Raw genomic sequence first — 16520 nt, 5'->3', positions numbered from 1 at the left:
AAGACTGATGGCGTGATAGGTTTCACATCCTGAAAATGATCGTTTTCTATCGCTATCTGGACTTCCTCCAAATAAAACTGATGTTTAACATAATGTTGGATGCAAAAAAAAAAAAAAAATCTATTTGAAACAGCAAAAAGATTTTCCATAAAGTAATTTTTAAACTTAGCACACTACTTAAACATGTATTATTTTTAAAAATTAATAAAACAAAGCATTACTCAAGTCAGCCAAAGACAAACACAATTAGAGACAAAGAGACTACCATTTCAAAGAGCAACATTTATTTATTTATTCATTCTCTCTTAACATGCAGTCTATGCACGCTACACTGCATCAACCCGCGTGTTACAATAGTAGACACAAACTCAATACAAAAGACCCACAATGCACAATAGAACCACAAGAGCAGTATGGCTTCAAAACTGAAGAGGGAAAACAAAGAACAAAAATGGTCACATGTATTTTGTTTTGTTTTGTTCTTATCATTTTTCTCTTTAAATTGCAATGGTACACCAACTCTCACTAAGTCATTTGGCAAATTTAATTTGGGTTTTTACACCAGAGGATAACATGCTCAGAAAACATATGCAGGTTCGTTTATATTTATATATAAAAAAAACAAAAACTTTTTACAGCCTGAAAAAAAAGAAGAAAACTGACAGATAGGATTTTGAAAATAAGGACTGTACATAAATGAACATTTGTTCCTCAAGCAAGCAGACGAACGGTCTTTCCGGTAACAGTCAGGAAGTCCTCATCAGCCAGGGCTCGCAGCGCCTCGTCAAACAGCTCCTTAGTGATCGCCTAAAGGAAAGGCAACAAAGAGGAAGTTATTGCAAGTAGTAAAACTTAAATGCACTAAACTTAACATAATCAATGGAGTTGGGACAGTCTCATTAACGGAATGCACACCGCATACCGTTTAACTATGAACTTTGTGGACTGATTTAACTTAAAATGGATTTACTGAAAAACAAAAAAAAAAAAAAAAAAACCACTAACAGTTTCAGACTGTCCTCTCAGGTCATCGAGAAGCTGCTGGTATTTCATCGCTGGCGTCTTTCCTTTGGCCTGGATCACTTTCTTCAGGGCTTGGGCAATTTCCTCCCTGCGTTTGCGGGCCGTGGCACTCATACCTGTCATCAGAAAAATAGTACACTCAAATAGGTTCATGGTGATTAAAGAACTTCATTAATAAATAAAATTTCTCCTTATTTGTGGCTTAGCATTTCTATGTAAACATCCAGGAAAAGACTGTACAAAAAAGAAAGAAAGGGGATGACTTGCAGGAAAAGGTCACAGGAAAGGATCTAAACCCTGAACTGGCTGCAACGAGGACATGTAGCTTCTGTACACTCGGTGCACCTTATACTTGCAGGATTGTTGGAGAAGGATCGCCGTTAATGCTTCATATCCCAGGGCTTTGGATTTCATACCTGTCGTCAGAATAGAGATGTCTACGAATCCTGTCCTGGGGTCCGTGGCCGACTGTTTGAGAGCCTCTCTGTGCAGCCGCTTGGCCTCCTCCACGTCGATGGTCTCCACCTTCTCGGAGAAGCGCACCTTGGCGTGAGCCTCGGACAGGCGGATCAGAGACTCCAGCTGTCTGGGGTAGGCCGACACCATCCCGCGACCACTGCCGATCTTTCTCATGTCAACATAGGCCTGAGGATAAACAAGCGCAAACTTAGCTCGTTCAAAAGAGACAGATACCATCTTAAAGCAAAGAAAATACAGCTTTAAAAAGATGTGATTTTACCCAAAGCTGGTTGGAAATCTTTAGAAAACAATTCATAGGGTGAACAAACCTCGATGAGGGCCTGGCTAGCTTCCTCGTTCAGTCTGGGAGTAATGTACGTCCGCGCATACGCAATGTAATCCTTCAGTACGGCCATGTCCAGGAACTCTTCCTCCATCTGCTCCTCGCTCTGGTAGTACAGGGACACCAGGTGGTGGGCCAGCCTTCGGTCATACGCCTCATCCTGGGGATCCAGCATGAGGAAGATGAGGTCGAATCTGATGGAGCACATATGCAGGGTTAAAGGGACAGTTTCAGGACCACAATGACCTGATGGACATAGAGTAATGTGGGTGTGTAAATAACTAATATTTACACCAGGGCTGCAACAACGAATCGATCAAATCGATTATTAAAAGCTTTGGCAACGAATTCAATTATCGATTCGTTGTGTCGCGCGATTATTACGTCACTCACTAAAGCCTGATTTATGGTTCCGCGTTAAATCGACAGCGTAGGGTACGCGGCGACGCACACTGCCGCGTACCCTACACCGTAGGCTCTGCGTTGGTCGCGGAGCTGAAGTCGAGGTATTTCGCCCGGACTACATAATTAAAAAGAAGAAAGAGGGCGCGGATTTGTTTAGTTTTAGCGACATGCCATGCTCAGGCAGTCTACAATGGCCCAGATGGGAGACACATGTAGCTCAGTGCTTAACTTTTATTTTTAATCCACGATATATTCTTGTGGTCCGTTCTCCTATATGTTCCCCCTCTAACCCGGTACATACATAGGTTCCTCTAAACATCAGTTCCCGCTACAGTTTTAACTAAAAGAAAATGTGCTCCAATACAGCAGGTCTCATAATTTTATTTTGAACACTGCCAAAACTCAAAAACATAAAGACTTTAACTTAAAACTTAACTAGAACTTAAAATTTGCTTGACACAAATGAAAGTTCAATTGAAACACGTGGGAAAAACACCTAACCTTTTAAGCTATGTGTGTTATCAGGTGTAATGGCATTTTTAGGTTAGAAATAAGAAAACTTCTTGGTAAGATCCTTAGTCTTTTGAGTGAAGGCAGTGAGAGAACAAATTGTAATGTTGAAACAAATCCTGTTTCTGATTTGTATTTTTCTTTATTATTTATAATTTATTTATTGTTCTGACAGCTCAGGTCCCTTTTAAACAAAGTATACCTCTTTTGTGCACTTTATTTTAATATATTTGGCAGATGTAAAGCATACATGTGTATGTTTTCTGTGTTAGTCCATTTAATCAATACTTTTAAAGCTCAGGGATGTTCAAGGAGCAACCTTTTTGTGAACTTTCTGAAGATTATCTGCACTGTCAGTTCTGTTTTCGAATGGTTGGAATTTAATGCTTTTTTGTTTCGTTTTTTTCATCCGATTCATCGATTAATCGAAAAAATAATCGACAGATTAATCGATTATTAAAATAATCGTTAGTTGCAGCCCTAATTTACACACACCAATAACTAATAAAACAGGAAAAGCTAAACATTTCCATCGATAAGAGCACTTTGTATCCGTGGCTGCGTCTCTTCACCTGGACAGCAGCGTGTGAGGAAGCTGGATGTTCTCAATCGTGGTCTTTTTGGGGTTCCACTGAGATTCAACGGGGTTTGCAGCTGCCAGGACGGCCGTACGGGCGTTCAGCTGACAAATGATCCCAGCCTTCACATAAACAGAGACAAGGAAAAACAACTTAATTTCGTTCTCAAATCTCATTTTCCAAAGGACTCCAAACATGTTTAAAAATCGATCAAACATACCTTGGCGATGGAGAGGGTCTGCTGCTCCATAACCTCGTGCAGCACAGAGCGCGTGCTGTCGCTCATCTTGTCAAATTCGTCAATGCAGCAGATGCCGTTGTCACTGAGCACCAGCGCGCCGGTCTGCAGGACCAGCTGCTTGGTCTCGGGGTCCTTCATGACGTAGGCGGTGAGGCCCACGGCGCTGGAGCCCTTCCCTGAGGTGTACTGGCCGCGGGGCACCAGGTTGAAGACGTACTGCAGCAGCTGAGACTTGCTGGTGCCGGGGTCTCCGCAGAGGAGGATGTTCACCTCTGCACGGAAGTTTCCCCGGCCGGTCTGACTGAAGTCCTTACGAGTGCCGCCGAACAGCTGCAGCAGGATACCCTGCACCAGAGAGGTGAGAAGAACTGCTCAGAAAAGACGTGTCAAACATCTCAAACGGCATTATTCATCCCCGTGTTCTGCTGCACAACAGTTTAATCAAATAACAGACTTCTCACTGTTCTCTATTTGTGTCATGTCCACTCAGGTGCAGAGGTGTCAAGTAACAAAGTACAAATACTTTGTTACCTTACTTAAGTAGAAATTTTGGTTATCTATACTTCACTGGAGTAATTATTTTTCAGACGACTTTTTACTTTTACTCCTTACATTTTCACGCAATTATCTGTACTTTTTACTCCTTACATTTTAAAAACAGCCTCGTTACTCTATTTCATTTCGGCCTTTAACAAAAAACTATCCAGTTAAATTGCTTGATCCGGATAGAGTGAATTTGGTTGTGGTTGTTTCAGATGTTCTTGTCCAGTTTTGTTCTTACATCCGTTCCCTCAGATTCCTGCAACTAAACTTGGATGTTCATTCCAATAAAGGTTAGGATAAATGATAACATGCCTCTGAAGTTTGACTTTTTGCACCATTACAATACTTATAGGCAACTAGTCATCATATCTCCTGCTCTCTGAAACACATGTTAATGCTCAATAGTACACATATATGGTTCTTTAATATATTTGCATTATACTAAGATGCATTCATTTTCAATGGATTTTGTCCTTAATGGCTTTTTTCCCCCTTACATTACTTTTACTTTTATACTTTAAGTAGTTTTGAAACCAGTACTTTTGTACTTTTGCTTGAGTAAAAAACTTGAGTTGATACTTCAACTTCTACAGGAGTATTTTTAAACTCTAGTATCTATACTTCTACCTGAGTAATTAATGTGAATACTTTTGACACCTCTGCTCAGGTGTTAGTTATAACCGTAAACCTTAACAATGCAGACTGCTGTTAACACGTGTGCTCATGCAGGTCGACGCAGAGGTCTTGGCCCGTTCTCCCGCCCACCTTCTTAATGTCTTCGTGTTCGTAGATACTCGGCGCGAGGGCAGAGGACAGGCGTTCGTAGACGTCTGGCTTGGCTGCCAGCTCCTTCAGAGTCTGCACGCGGTCTTCGGTGAAGAGCTTCTGCTCAGATTCCTCGTCCAAGCCGTGCAGGCGCTTTTCGTCCGTCTTACGGAAGTGGATGACATCTATGTGGGTCTTGTAGACGGACTTCACATTGTTTTGGCGTGGATTGACGCGCATGGGGACTGCTCGGTAGATTCCTGCACACAGAGAGGGCAGTCAGGGATCACGTAAACTCAGCTAAGTACTGCAGTAACCTGAGGGAACTTTTATCAACGTTTCTGATTTCACCCCAACGCTGACAAACTGCAACATTTTGTTTGCACCTGTAAAATAGTGACGAGATTGCAGCTCATTCTATGGATATACAGTTTCAAATGTCCACTTATTAAAAGATATCAGCAATAATACCAAAAATTAATGATTGCAATTGTTTCTTTTAAGTAAAAATATACACAATACCCCCCACCTTCACCTTTTCAGCAGTATTTCTGTTTCAAACTTTCTTTGTCAACTAAAATGCCTCATTTTCATAATTATACAATGTTGCTGTGAAACTTTAGGGTATCATGTGATTTAATTAAATTCAAATTTAGTCAAAATAACCACATACAGAACAAATCTACTTAAATCTTCAATGTATAAAGAAGCAGAGTGGAGGGAAGAGAGCGAGCGGCTAGAAATGTATCAAGTGTCATAAAGGATCTATATTCACAATAGACATCAATAATAAAGAATACAATCTGACACACTAACTATCAGTTTAACTATTCATACTCATCCATTATGCATAACTACCAGGTTCTCTCCTTAACCTTGTAATTAATGAATGCACCGCTGTCATAACAACGAAAGCATCTACAACACTTTATAATGTCGCTTGAACTCTCAAGATTAATTCTTAAATATCAGCAAGAGGGCCTACATGACCTCAATACTCCAATATCTCAAATCAAAACCTCTTCAGTCGTCTCCTCTGTACGGGTCTGCTGTACAAGTGTGGATCTTATAGGATCAAACATCATTTTTCAGACAATTCAGCATTTAATGGGGTTTTGCTACCGCGGGTCAACGTGCTTTGATCACCAGCCGGGTGTTTTAGCTTCTTATATTTCTTCCCTTCATCTGATGACGGGTGACGCGAGCTCTGGATGAGCCACGTCCTGGTCCGTCTTCCTCAGAAAACTGCAGCTTCCAAACTGTACTCCAACGCTTCAACAGCAGAACTGATCAAACTGTTCAATCTTGATTCCACGTCACCCAACAAAAGTGAAAGCCGCCTTCACTGCCATTCCAGCAGTTTCTCAATGTCACAATTTTCATTGGTGCAAAAACCGAAAGAGACGCCACCTAGAGGCAACTTTTCTGTGTAAATCAAACAATTCTCTGATTTGAGAATCTATACTGAATTACATTAAATAAAAAGAGATTCTTGTGTGGGCTTAAACTAAGGGATAAAGGTTGGTTTCCTGTGAGTAGAGAGAGAGGTTTCTGAGCTCTTACCAGTGATGTTAATTCTGTCTCCTGGCTGCACTTTATCCACCAGATCGTTATGAGCGTACACAATAGTCGTGTGAGGCGTCTGTCCAGCTGGCATATCTTCAGGTGACTCTTGGATTTTGATCTGTTGAAAAGAAAGACAAGTAAATGACCACGTGTCACGATCTCTTAGCAACACATCCCCAACCACCACCTCTGCCAAGATGAGACGCTGTTTATGACGAGCAATCTGCCCCGTAACCAGCCCCGACCGAACTCTCACCATCTGCTTGTCTGAGAAGACGGAGCGGTTGTGAATGAGTGCCATGCTGTGGGTGGTGTTGCAGTGGCGACACACGCCTGGCTCGCCGATGCGGCCGCGATCCACCTCCACGCGGGTGGTGAAGGCGCACACCTGGCACTGGAAGAAAGCCTCCTGCATCTCAGGGATGAGCTGTGAAGTGCGGATCACCATGCCGCTAATGGTGATCAGCTGATCAATGTCTGCGGAGGCGGACACAATCATTAGGCTCATTAGTGTTTGTAGAAATACAACGCTAAATATGAGCTGGAACATTTGGAACCTGGATTAATCTGACATCATGGCCTATCTTGGTACAAACACGCACCTTCTGGGTTCAGGCTCCTCATGTTTCTGGTTTTTAGGGCGTTGTAGGGGCGAACTTGGATCTGGTATTCAAGGATTGAATCAGGGAAGCGCTCAAAGAAAAGCTCATTGACTGCCATGTCGAAAGTAGGGATGACTTCCTGCAAAGACACAAATAACTCATTTATGAGCAAAAATGTAGCATTAAACTACTTCTATGTTTTTCAGATAAGGCTAAACAAATTATCCAGGCGATGCAGTTAATTTTGGCTGTATAATATCTTTTTTTTTTATTTCCCCCAACCAATTTGTTTATTGGAACGTGTGTAAAAGCTATTAAAGTAAATTAATATAGAAATCAGTAAGGAGGATTTACTGATCTATGTGCATGTTAAATATATAACTCAAAATACACTCCCAGAGGAAAACTATATAATCTAAATGAGATATTTAACAAATATAATACATGTATTACAGACTATAAGACTTTACCTGTGGGTAGCAGATGAGCTGCCTGTACAGTTCAGCATCAAAGGACTGAACGTGGCGACAGTTCACGTTCAGAACAGGATCTCCAACAACGCTGATCTGAGAGATGAAGATGAAAAATAAACAAATGTGGTGAAGATGCAGTAAAACGCTCGACAACACTCCCACACAACACGACTAGGATCAATAAGCACCGGTCGACTGCTCTGTCCCGCCTTCAGCCATGTGCCATGACCCTAACGCAATCAGAAGCTTTGGAGTTTAAACTCACAGCTCTGCTTTACATTGATCACAATTGTAAGAAGTGCAAACTTTAGCTGATTCACAATTAAACTGTTTAAAAATTGGACGTACGAGATGATTTAGAGATTTACTCCCTAAAGTCAGCACAGCCCACTTGCATATATAAACGATTTCCCATCCAAATTATTCAATGCAGTAATTATCTATTGAATCCTGTCATTTAAGTGCTTAAAACAGAAGTGATATGATCAATGTAACTCAAGCATCCCAGTAGCTTCTATGAGCTTCATCTCCTGCTGCTACGAGGTCCTACTGGAAACTTCAATACTGGAACTGATGGAGCTGCACGTGTGTTTAGTCAAGCAGTTAATCTAGAATAGATTGACAATATCTAACGATCCAGGGGAAGAAAAAATGGACCATAAATATGCTTTATTTTTCTTCATTTTTTGTTCATCTTTAATTTTCAGTAAGTAAACGGCAAACAGTCTAAACTAGCCAAACTTTCCTCCAAGATGCTTATCAAGAAATAAATAAAATCTTTTTTCACAGATTTTCTGACTGAATAAATCCGTAGAGTGAGATAAAGGTAGTCTTGTTAAAGCCTATCGTTTCAGGTTTAAGAAAAACAGAAAGCAAGAGAGACCTCTAGTGGTTGATGTGATTTTTTTTGTTGTTTTTGAGGAGACAGTAATTGATAAAGCTTCATTCAGCTGCAGGTTAAACCACAGGCTCAAATGACAGAGCAATGAGGTTTGAGAGGTAACAAAACTTTTTCCGTCAACAAATTAGCACACAAAACCTGCAACTGACCAAGCTACTGAGCAAACGAGTCTGCCTAAAACACAAGTATAGGTCACTTATGATGGAGTAAAATAAAGTAGATGCCCCACCTCTTCCAGCTTCTGCATGTATAAAGGCTCATTCAGGTCCAGACCCGCGTTCTCGTCCTCAGTGGAGGTCGGATCAATGAATCTCTGCAGAAACCTCTGGAAGTACAGTAACACAAAGCGTGAAAGTTAACTTTGGGGGTAATAAATGGAGATACGATGAAACGGCTGACATTATGACGAGTTTCACACCTGGAACTTCTCCTTGCAGATGCCAACGTTGACGTCGGTCCCCCAGATCACCAGTCTCTGGCCAGCGTTTGGCTCGCTGACTGCTGCGCCATCTGTGCTCGGCTGAGAGAGGACAGTGAACAGTTTTCTAGTGTCAATGTAGGTTTCAAAAACAAAAGAGCATTGAAATTCTGCTGACCGCTGTACTGACCGGCTCAGAATGAAGATCGACCTGGGGAGCCTTCCTCACTGAGCCCAGATCAGGGCGCTGTCTGGCTGGTGTGCCACGCACGCCGCTCCGGGGCGTCCCTTCAACCCTGGAGCTGGGGGTCCCGTACATCAGAGGGGAGCTCATGTCCACTTCATTTGGTGGGACTGGATGGAGAAGTCACATTACAAAGATGATTAAAACTTCTAAATAATATCCCCAACGTAAAGCCTAAATAACGTGAACACCAAATGACCTGATGGTCGGGGGCTGGAGAGCAGAGAGGTGTCCTGTGGTGCTGCAGGACTGAGCATGTCCGTGGGGGGGGAGGTGGGCATCTGCATCAGGTCCCCGGTGGAGGAGTCCAGGCCTCTGCCCCTTCGAGAGGGAGGGGAGGTGGGGCCCTCACTACTCGCTGAGGGGAAGACACATGAAGCCAATTGAAATGTCATCCAGATATCGAGCACATGCAATCAGACCACATTTGATAAATAAATCTGAAAAAACTTGAATGTGAACATACGTGTGGCCGGGTTGGTGTTTCTTCCACGTTTGCGGCCACGGGGAGTTGAAGCTGGAGAAGACATCTTTATATCTGTCAAGAAAAGGATATGTTTCATTTATTTTCTAAATAAACTCTGTCTTTATATGGCCAGTTTCAAAGAAAAGGGTAGAGGGGGGAAAAAAAAGGCAGAAAGAGACCCAGATATGGATCTTACATGCATATGGTAGCAGAGGTGTCAAGTAGCAAAGTACAAATACTTTGTTACCTTACTTTAGTAGAAATTTTGGTTATCTATACTTCACTGGAGTAATTATTTTTCAGACGACTTTTTACTTCTTACATTTTCACGCAATTATCTGTACTTTTTACTCCTTACATTTTAAAAACAGCCTCGTTACTCTATTTCATTTTGACCTTTAAAACAAAACTATCCAGTTAAATTGCTCCATCCGGATAGAGTGAATTTGGTTGTGGTTGTTTCAGATGTTCTTGTCCAGTTTTGTTCTTACATCCGTTCCCTCAGATTCCTGCAACTAAACTTGGATGTACATTCCAATAAAGGTTAGGATAAATGATAACATGCCTCTGAAGTTTGACTTTTTGCACCATTACAATACTTATAGGCAACTAGTCATCATATCTCCTGCTCTCTGAAACACATGTTAATGCTCAATAGTACACATATATGGTTCTTTAATATATTTGCATTATACTAAGATACATTCATTTTCAATGACTTTCCCCCCCTTACATTACTTTTACTTTTATACTTTAAGTAGTTTTGAAACCAGTACTTTTATACTTTTACTTGAGTAAAAAACTTGAGTTGATATTTCAACTTCTACAGGAGTATTTTTAAACTCTAGTATCTACCTGAGTAATGAATGTGAATACTTTTGACACCTCTGTATGGTAGATATGGTTTATATCAGGTAAGCATCAAGAGTTTTGTAATCTAAACCTCTTTTGAACCTGCAGCCTGTTATCACAACATGCCAACAGGCTGTGCGCTTCAGTTACAACAAAAATAGAGAATAAGCACTTCTCAAGTATGTACTTTATCTTTCCCTACTCTCTCAGATTATTCCTGTTAATTATTATCGCTCAATACCAATTGTTGGACAAAAAAAAAACATGGCCTAAGCGCGAGGGTTAAAGAAAACACTAGTTTACGCAGATATATCTCAACCCTATATCTGTTTCATATTTCTGTACATCTTAATGCTAATTTCACCGAAGACTTGGATGATGCCAATACTCCTCCGGCCACCATTTGACATGTGACTGCCAACGAGACAAAGACGTCACGTTCTTAATAGATTTCCATGTCCAAAATAAATAACAAAAACGTAATGGTGAATTTGAACGATTGGGCGTTTTATGTGCTCGGTGACAAAACCACAATAACCTGCTTTATCGAGAGACAACTTCTATAATTGATGTTTTACCTACCTCTTCGTGTGAGCAGTTCCGAGTGTTGCAGGTCTGGCGCGAAATTGTGGGTGACGTCGTTTTCGCGCGAAACTTTGGACCAATGAGGAGCGAGGAACGTCCTGCTGTTTCCGGGTCAGGCCATAACTTAAGAGGGGATTCCTGTTGAAAGTCTGCTCTTGCTACTTCAGTTAAACGTAGCAAACTACCCCCAAACAATCAATAAAATATAAATCTATATATTCAAAATCATTGGGAATTTGTAAGTTAAGTATATTCAAACGATATGGGTATTTTTTTAAGTGAAACAACGTGCACATTGATAACCCTGAGCTGATTTGGTTTGGTCCAAAAGAGCAACCCCCCCCCCCCTTTTTTTTAATTTAAAAACATACTTTATTAAAAACATTTGTCACGATTCATCAATTGTGAAATCCATAAACAATTCAAACGTGACCAAATAATAATTGGATCGAAGCAATCATTTCTAAAGCTACTAATACTAATTGAATTCCCTCATATGTTACAATCCAGCTCAAAACCACCTGTCAGTAGTACCAACAACAGATAGGTTAATTTATTTACATATTTAATAACAATGATAATTAAAAATATAAATATATAGGCATAAACTGGTCGCTAGAAGAATATCTGAATGAGCTAGTGTGCAAACTCACCAAACTGATTGTGCAGAGCATGAAGCTCTAAAAATACCTGCAGGCAGTACTCGAGTTGTAAAAAAAAATCAGGGGGGGTGGTGGATTTTATCATATGGGGACAGATAATTTGTGCTGAATACAAATATGTTACAAATAATAGCACTGACACCTGCAGAAATACTGCAGGAATGACATAGCAGCAGTTAAATGCAGCCTTCTGTAAGCTTTAAATATCCACTGGGCTTACATCAAATACATCAAAACACAACAATAAAAAACAGTTTTCTGAACTTATAAATATGACTCTGTCCTTCACAGGATATGTAAAATGGATCACTGCAAAAACTCAAAATCTTAACAAGAATATTTGTCTTATTTCTAGTTAAAATGTCTCATTTTAGTAAAAAAAAATCTCATTACACTTAAAACAAGACTCATCACTGGAAAAAACAACAATTTTCACTTTTTTCAAGTAGATTTTCACTCAAAATAAGTAGAAAAATCTGCCAGTGGAACAAGATTTTTTTACTTAATGAGAAGATAAATCTTGTCCCACTGGCAGATTTTTCTACTTATTTCAAGTGAAAATTTACTTGAAACAGGTGAAAATTGTCAAATAAGTTATTTTTCTGGTGATGACTCTAAATGTTGAAATAGCAGTAAAACCACATTCATTGCTGAAATGACATAAGGGATGGAAAGGAGGGATGGCAGTTTTACAGGGGGGATGATTTGGACTGTTTTTATTTCAGGAGGGATGCCATCCCCCCTCATCCCCCCTCAACTCCAGTACTGCATGTGCAGGTAGTGTGTGCATGTTTCAGTTTGGAGGCCCCAGTCTTCCATAAAATATTACCTCATTTGGTGTTTTGAACATGCTGGTTCAAAACCACCCATGTGTTCATCCATCCGTATATTTTATACTTGCTTCATCCTGTCCCGGTGTACGAGCCACGACCTCGCCCAGCTGTCAGTGGGAAAGTAGATCGCTCCATGGATGGGTCATTATAGTTCAAGACTGTTGAATATGGTGATTGTTAGAACTTGTGCTAATAATTGTCACAATATCCATACTTATCACAGTTTTCAGCCATACCTCCATACCCACAGAAGGGGGCATTGTTGTCTTGACAGATAACAGAGTAGAAATGCTTTATTACCACCTACTACAAAACCCTCAATGCAACTTTTTCTGTGGACCTGTTATAATAAGAACACATTTTACTTGTTTTATTAAGTGTTTAATACCAAATATTAACAAATTTTAAAACCATTAGGAAAATCCCAGCAGATGTTTTGCTTGGCAAACCATTACCCATCAGAATGATCCTGCAGGTACAACTGTGGCCAGCAGGCGGCGCAGTTTCCGTGTGGAGGGTGATGACCAGAGAGGAAAAGTACTACGAGCTTCCTAAGAGGAAAACGTGGGAAACATTTCCGAGAAGTGTATTGACGTTTGAAGGGTTCCTCTTAAAGACGCCACTGGTCATAAAACACGATCAACCACATTTGATTTAAACCCTGCTGATTTATTTACTGAAACGAAAATAACTTATTGTATTTGAACGTTAAAGTGTACCTATATTTGTACAACTACATGTAAGTGCGTACCTCAGATCTGGACCATTTTGGTTCAGAATAGAATAGAATAAGCTTTATTGGCCAAGTATGAACATGCCAGACAGGGAATTTGTCTTCGGTTGTTTCGCTCACTGAAGCCAGATTTTTATAACAACAAGTTTGATAACATTTAGAAAGTTTTGGAATTTCAGAAAACAATTATTCAAAATGAAGCTGCTTCCCTACTTGATATAGCCTACAAATGCAATTTACAGGCGTCACATTCAATAATATGACTTTGTTATGGACTGAAATCTTGGTTTAAGTAACCAAATTCGACTTTAAGTTGATTTTTTAAAAACAACCGTCTGCATATATATATATATATATATATATATATATATATATATATATATATATATATATATATATATATACACACACACACACACATATATATATATATATATATATATATATATATATATATATATATAAAGTGGTTAGTGCTTTACCTGGCAAACATTTTGTACCAATATATGTGTATTTTAATCATGCAGCAGATGTTAGTTTTTTGTGCTCTTTCACAGGCTGCTCAAACACACTTTATAAAGAGATGCAACCCCGATTTAGTCGAATATTTAACGTAATTGAAAGTTTACTCTCCTATCATGTGATCTGAGTACTTCCTTCGCCTCCATGTGAGTCAGACGTTTGTATTGTTGGTGACAAATTAATCCTGAGCCAAGAGCCGCGGCTGCAGTATGTAAACAACCCTGCACCATTCATACAATCATAGTAAAAAGTGGGAGGCAGCGCGACACGCCCTCGCCTCCTCAAATGGGGCCTAAACCAGACCACGTGACCCGCTCTCAGCTGTGACTGGCCCGTGAGAGGGAGGTGTGGGTGACGTCAGTGGGGAACCATACAAAACACTCCGCCAAAGTAGCGCTGCTTCAGAAAAGTGACAAGTCTCAGCATAATCAGTGACAGCCCACTGACAGGTCCAGAAACTGACTTCTAGGGCTTTTTATTAAAAAAAAAAAAAAGTACTGTGAAGGAGGAAGGAAGGAGCCTGCGACTTTACTGTGCAAGAGAGTTTGAAAGTTTTTTTTTTTTTCTTTTTCGACCCACGTGGGGACAAAGTCACCAGGGTTCATGTGTGACATATACAACCTGGACTCGTACTCCGCGTCTCCACAATGCAACATGAGTTGGGCGATGGAGCCTGCTAACTTCTACGAGAGCAGCAAGCTGGGGGCCCCCCAGCAGCCCGGGCTCTGCAAGGCGGCCGGTGGCAGGACGGCCGCCCCGGCCGGAGACACCACCACCACCCCGGGGGAGATGAGCGCCGCCCCGGCCATGTACGACGACGAGAGCGCCATCGACTTCAGCCAGTACATCGAGTCCATGACGTCCCTCACCTCCGTGCCGAACCTGGAGCTGTGCAACGACGAGCTCTTCCTCGACCTGTTCAACTCCGTGAAGCAGGAGAAGGCGGATTTCTACAACCTGCAGAGCTCCGGCATGCAGCCGCATCTGCAGCAGCCGCATCTGCAGCTGCAGCAGCAGCTGGAAAAGGGGGCGTTCAGCGCGCCCATCAAGCACGAGTCCGACTGGAGCGACAGCGACATGTCCTCGTCGCTTCCCTCCCAGATCGAGACCTGCGCCCAGACCTCCGTGAGCCTCCCCTGCACGGGCCAGCCCACCCCGCCGACCACGCCGGAGCCCGGCTCCTCCAGCTCCGCCGCCAGCTCCGCCCGCTCCTCCCCGAGGAAGAGCGGCAGCAGGGAGAAGGGCAAGAAGGGGCTGGACCGCTGCAGCGTGGAGTACCGGCAGAGGCGAGAAAGGAATAACATTGCCGTGAGGAAAAGCAGGGACAAAGCCAAGAGGCGCAACTTGGACATGCAGCAGAAGCTGCTTGAACTGAGCAACGACAACGACAAGCTGCACAAAACCATCGAGCATCTGACCAGAGAGCTCAGCGGACTCAGAGATTTCTTCAAGCAGATACCCAACTCCTCGTTGCTCGGCGCCACCAGTGCAGAGAGTCGGTGACTTTAATTAAATCTTCTATGAACTGAACAGGAGACATACCTCAACATACCCCTTTTTACCATCTGTACCAGATGTATTTTAAGCTTACCATAATAATGGCACTAGAAAATATGTTGTTGCTGACATATTTTTGTGGGATTTTTTTCTTCTTCTCTGTATTAAGTTATTTTACCACTGCATTTACATGTTATACCTGATATGGTCCTTGTTTTATAATTCCTACATTTGTATAAAAGCCAGAATATGACCTTTTATATAGTTTGTATGAAACTTTGAAAACATTTTTGTTTATGGAATCTGTAATAAAAATCACTGAAAGTGCAGAAATGTCTGGTCTGAGTAATCTTTGCACATCATTTATGGTGAGGAAACAGCTTCACAAAAAAAGTGCAACAGGAAATAGAAAGCAGCGTCAGCAAAAATAAACTTTTTATTGACATAGTGTCTGATCTTATATACAGAGGTAAATGGGCTGAAAAAAGCCTCTTTTCTTATGTCAAAGTCCTGCTCTGAACTCACATCACAATACATTGACCACGTGGGTTCATTTGACATACTGCATGCCACTGCTCTACCCTTGGGCCGTCAACTCCTGGTGCACAGGATCACTTATCAGTAACACAAACAAGACCTTGTCTTCTTGCAGCCCACTCTCTTCAGCGCAGCCTCAAGCTGTCAGGGAGGCCTTCAGAGGGGGAGAGGAGGATAAACTGGCTCTGACCAAGGCCCAGTGTGCAGATCCTTGGAGCCAGCTGAGGCCTCGGGACTGATATCAGTCAGCCTCAGAGGCAGATCTCTTCCAGGCCAATCCAGAGTGCAGGCTTCCTGGAGATGACTCGGACGTAAACGGCAATGGGACCCACCTCTTTTCCCAGGACACTCTCTACATCATAGCCTTGGAACTGAAACAGGAGAGTCAAAGGAAAAAAAATAATTAAATGTTGATGCAACTTCATCCCCATCTGCAATGACATTCTTTCAATGCATCCACAAGCAAAAATCCAAGTTCTTTAATCTAACGCAATTGTGCCCTAATGATTTTAAAACCCTGACCTTTGCACTCTTCACACTAGTCAACAGGGAGAACTATCTTACTACGCTCATGGGGAAAGCATCAAAGTCTACCGTGCAACTACAACACACTTCATGAAGAACAAGCGCACCACCTGTGGCTTATGTAAGAAATTAATAACAAACCGATATAAACACTGCATGAAAACTTGAACACAAACTCAATCACTAAATACAAGCCAGGGTGGAGCATTATGTCACAGTTCTGGCAGCCAACAGAAT

The 16520-nt window shown here is 41.5% G+C and overlaps 3 protein-coding genes across 4 annotated transcripts in view; 1 reads left to right on the top strand and 2 right to left on the bottom strand.

Annotated features, from left to right (window-relative positions):
* Nucleotides 1–267: 267 nt before the first annotated feature.
* Nucleotides 268–11046, bottom strand: mcm4 (minichromosome maintenance complex component 4). 2 transcript variants are annotated; one of them, XM_061732471.1, is made up of 17 exons: nucleotides 10972–11046; nucleotides 9538–9609; nucleotides 9271–9429; nucleotides 9018–9181; nucleotides 8828–8929; nucleotides 8639–8734; nucleotides 7506–7601; nucleotides 7036–7174; nucleotides 6690–6910; nucleotides 6431–6551; nucleotides 4868–5127; nucleotides 3539–3904; nucleotides 3313–3440; nucleotides 1812–2019; nucleotides 1440–1668; nucleotides 1006–1139; nucleotides 268–807 (listed from the first exon to the last, which is right to left on the bottom strand). In XM_061732471.1, exons 2-17 carry the CDS (start codon nucleotides 9599–9601, stop codon nucleotides 712–714), a joined length of 2583 nt encoding a protein of 860 aa, XP_061588455.1. In that variant the 5' UTR covers nucleotides 9602–9609; nucleotides 10972–11046; the 3' UTR covers nucleotides 268–711. The 2 variants fall into 2 exon arrangements, with proteins under 2 accessions (XP_061588455.1, XP_061588456.1); XM_061732472.1 differs by having other exon boundaries at nucleotides 10968–10990.
* Nucleotides 11047–14140: 3094 nt separating this feature from the next.
* Nucleotides 14141–15554, top strand: cebpd (CCAAT enhancer binding protein delta). The gene has a single exon (XM_061732470.1). It carries the CDS (start codon nucleotides 14328–14330, stop codon nucleotides 15225–15227), a length of 900 nt encoding a protein of 299 aa, XP_061588454.1. The 5' UTR covers nucleotides 14141–14327; the 3' UTR covers nucleotides 15228–15554.
* Nucleotides 15245–16520, bottom strand: part of spidr (scaffold protein involved in DNA repair) — a 42149-nt gene continuing 40873 nt past the window's right edge. Inside the window, exon 20 of the mRNA XM_061732469.1 lies at nucleotides 15245–16129. Coding sequence (XP_061588453.1) covers nucleotides 16010–16129 — 120 coding nt within the window. The 3' untranslated portion in view covers nucleotides 15245–16009. The remainder of the gene's footprint in view (nucleotides 16130–16520) is intronic.

This window comes from Cololabis saira, chromosome 10, assembly GCF_033807715.1.
Source record: "Cololabis saira isolate AMF1-May2022 chromosome 10, fColSai1.1, whole genome shotgun sequence".
In the NCBI taxonomy this organism is placed as follows: domain Eukaryota; kingdom Metazoa; phylum Chordata; class Actinopteri; order Beloniformes; family Belonidae; genus Cololabis; species Cololabis saira.
The sequence above is the reverse complement of the archived record's forward strand: the minus strand, read 5'-3'. Positions and strand labels throughout refer to the sequence as shown.

Coding starts and splice junctions, on each gene's coding strand:
- mcm4 (XM_061732471.1), bottom strand. CDS start 9,601: ATGTCTTCTCCAGCTTCAACTCCCCGTGGCCGCAAACGTGGAAGAAAC. Junction 6,552..6,689: donor TCTTCTCAGACAAGCAGATG/GTGAGAGTTCGG, acceptor TCTTTTCAACAG/ATCAAAATCCAAGAGTCACC. Junction 3,905..4,867: donor AACACGAAGACATTAAGAAG/GTGGGCGGGAGA, acceptor TCTCTGGTGCAG/GGTATCCTGCTGCAGCTGTT.
- cebpd (XM_061732470.1), top strand. CDS start 14,328: ATGTGTGACATATACAACCTGGACTCGTACTCCGCGTCTCCACAATGC.